This window comes from Hyposmocoma kahamanoa, unplaced genomic scaffold, assembly GCF_003589595.1.
Source record: "Hyposmocoma kahamanoa isolate Upper Pololo Valley unplaced genomic scaffold, ASM358959v1 77960, whole genome shotgun sequence".
In the NCBI taxonomy this organism is placed as follows: domain Eukaryota; kingdom Metazoa; phylum Arthropoda; class Insecta; order Lepidoptera; family Cosmopterigidae; genus Hyposmocoma; species Hyposmocoma kahamanoa.
The window spans coordinates 1-3,629 of NW_020653942.1; the positions used below are offsets into that span (position 1 = coordinate 1).

At 35.6% G+C, this 3,629-nt stretch overlaps 1 protein-coding gene across 1 annotated transcript in view; it reads right to left on the reverse strand.

Moving 5' to 3' along the window:
• Positions 1-6: 6 nt before the first annotated feature.
• LOC113232719 (ATP-binding cassette sub-family B member 10, mitochondrial-like) overlaps positions 7-3,629 on the reverse strand; it is a gene marked incomplete at its 3' end in the record, with an annotated part of 10,770 nt that continues 7,147 nt past the window's right edge. Inside the window, exons 6-7 of the mRNA XM_026467494.1 lie at positions 3,388-3,619; positions 7-35 (exon numbers count right to left, since the gene is read on the reverse strand). Coding sequence (XP_026323279.1) covers positions 7-35; positions 3,388-3,619 — 261 coding nt within the window. The remainder of the gene's footprint in view (positions 36-3,387; positions 3,620-3,629) is intronic.

Genomic DNA, 3,629 nt, shown 5'->3' on the forward strand with positions numbered 1-3,629 from the left:
TTCCCCTTTAGGCCTCTGTACCGGCCGTAGACCACCTAAAACAACATAAAGAGTTAACATGTGTAAACGTAAATTTAAAGCTTATAATTTTAACTTTAATATTAGACTATGGAAACTAAAGGACATGTTATGTTGACATATATAAATCAGACGTTATATGTATATGATGCATTTCGACGTTGAAAACATAAACATGTTATTGTCTTTGTTTAATTATTGCATGCCGTCTTAAGCCAAAAGAGATAGCATTACATTGGTCTGTGTCAAACACGGGAATCGAAAATACGTAACGTCATCTTAAATGCCAACCGTGTCCATTTCGCAGTACATGAGGTACATCATACGGTTGTCAAAGGGAAGTACATCAAATGTCAAAACAAAAGTTTTTTAAGTGTTTTATTGAATTATTCGCATGTATTGTAATAAAATGAACAAAAATGTTGACAGTGAGAACAATTAAGTATCAATAAAAATTCGTCGCTACAGCATTACGGGATGTGGCATTTGAAAAAGCGAAGATCGACCGAATGTAACATTGTACAGCCACGTGTTATTTTTCTGTCTATAAATCACACAAAAGCCCAAATATTTCATGTAATTAGACATATTTAAGTAGTTTATTCATAAATCTTGCCAAATTTTGCTTTGGTTTGTTCAGATTGCCTGTTTGTTTGTATATATTGATCATTGTTGTTAACGATTGTTTTGAGATAATGTTGTTCTTAGAAGCGTATATATTATCGAAATTCTGTTATTAAAATAATTCACTACGAGGTTTTTATTATTTTATTATTATTATTTTATTATTATTATTTTTACTATTTCTATTTTACCTACAAATCAAAAAAGAAAAAAGAATGGTTGGCAATCATACCGTCGTATAATAGTGCCGAATATAAACATTGAATCAAAGACCATCTTCAATTTTATTCGCTTCATTTTGAACAGTCAAATTTTAACATAACTTTGAATGTAACTAGATTACATGATAATGCAATTCCATCATTAGGTTTATTGGTAAATAATTTTATATTTAATTTAGATTAAACAAGACTTATTTACTAGGCATTCTGAGTTCCTGAAAACAAAATTATCCACTCGTTTCCGATTTTTTCCCACTGACAACTCTAACTACTAAAAATTCTTATTTTATAAAGTCAGCAATACAAAGACCATGTTGGTCTAACGTTGCCGGGTGAAGGCCAATACCAACGTATAGACAGCCTATTTGCCTTGCCGTGCCATCGTTCGGTGTCACTCGCCTAGCTGACCGAGTGAAGGCGAGCGCTAACGTGTATAGAGCTCGTTTGACGTGGCTTGTCACAATTCGCAGTTGCTCGTGACTACTTGTCTCACTTCGGAGAAGTGTCGATTTTTCTGCACAAATCAAAGGCGCTCGGCCCACAGTAGTCAATTGACATTGTATAATCAGACATTTGCATGTTATTTAATATATGCTAAACATGTTTATACTAACACTGTCTCTTGTCACATCTCCTGTTATGCCACGTTTAAAGCACATAAACGTATGGTAATAATATTAGTGTTGATAACTACTTTCATTTATTTCCAAAATTAAATGGAAGTGCATAAATACAAAAAAGCTGACACTATTTGGAATCTGTTTAAAAATTTATCTATGAAAATAAAAATCTTGAGGTTGGAAATGTATAGGATTTATATTTCAAAGTTTTCTCTTTTTTATATACTCTCAAATTACAAAAATTATTTTTTTCTGTGCTAATTCACTTTTCGTAATATTTGAGTATTTGCTAACGCAAAACAATAAATTCAAAATTTCATGTGACATTCCCGGATATTCCCATTTAACCTAAAATATACCCAAATGGAATATTGATCTACTTTAATTAAATGTTTGCACGTCGATAATGACTTATCTATAGATTATGGTACGACAGTAAAGAAATCCGCCATTTGTTCGTTCAAGTTAGGGTAGCTCCTTTCTTTTATTTTTTTTTCCATCCTCTAAGGTTGTCATACATTCTTATAGTCTTAGCATTGTATAATTAGGACAAGATTTGGTAACTCCATTCATACTTAGCAGCACGACTTATGTGTGTGCACGCACACATTCGCATAATAATGAAACGCGCGTAAGACGACTCAGCGCTATGCAACGCGAGTGCATCGCGAAATTATGCGAATTTGTGCGTCCGTACATGGCACGCGGCGAACGCACTCACACAAACCGCGCTACTACGTTTGTATGGAGTTACCATGCTTGTATTATTATACTATGGTTTTATAAATACCAAGTGACGGGATGTACAAGTCATGGACCTGGTGGTAAGCGCCACCACGCCTGTCTGAGCTTTAAAACGCTAAGATCGGATGAGCACTACCACTGCGCCCGTCAACCTGAGACATAAGTTGACAAGCCCCAAGTGCCCGTAATTTCACCAGCACGACTGCCCTTCAAAACCGGAACGCAGGTAGATAACGCTGACATTACTGCTTGGCGGCAGAAATAGCTCAGGTGGCAATAATTCCATGGACGAACTCTTTCACAAGGAGCTCTACTGCTGGTTTTGACCCTATCGAAACTCAAGTCCCTAGGTTATCCATAGTGGGAAAACGGCCGTTACTACGGATTTCGTACTTCGAGAATAGGGCCCCAGATACCGAATGAGTGGAGAAACAGCCAAAAGGCCCTCACATATGAGACGATTTGTTTTCACAATCTGTCGTTTCAGGTTGATCGAAACGACGAATCGATAGTGTATACTTATGTTGTTAACAATTAACTCGAACGGCAGAGCAGTAGCGGCGGATCGATTACCGTCACGATCGACAGAAACGAGGAATCGTCTGTTTATTGGCCTTTACAGCGTGTAACGTGTCTGCTAAAAAGGAGTAAGAATTTCTTCAAATACAATAAAATCATTATTAAAAGAAACTGAGTGGATCAGCATTAAAAAAATTAGTCAATTTTATTCATTTTGTACGAAAAATCATTTTATTAAATTTGACCAACTTGTGTTGTCCCGACTTTTTCTTCCTTTACAATAAAATCACCCTTTAAGAAACTGAGTCTATTAGCATTTAATCAATTTTATTCATATTGTATGAAAAATATTTTATGAAATTTGACTAACTTCGGCAGTCCCGATTTTTTTGTCCCATACAATGAAATGATCCCTTCATGAAACTGAGTCGATGAGCACTGAAAAAATGTTGGTCAATTTATTCATTTTTATGGACACCTCATAGTTGACCAAAAAATTGACTATGCCAAAATTGATTTCATAAAAAAAGACTAAATGGTTCCTAAGACAGTATCCTTGTATTTTCTCTGGTTTGGTGGTTTCGAATTTTCCCATACTTTCCCTTTAAAAAAAACACTATACATATATTAAGTTGACTAACCTGTAACAGGAATAGTAGGCTTTCTATCAATAATCTCCCATAACCTCGTGGCAGCTCCCATGCCTTTATTCAGCTCAGTATAAAAACTACTCAGACCTCCGATACTGATACCAACATACGCAGCATACAAGAGGAATGACGTCAGATTTCCTACAGTGAGTTGTTCTGTTGCAACCATTCCACCTCCATAGTAAAGTACTAAGATGATTATGGTGTTGCCTGACAAACCGGTCTGCGAAAAG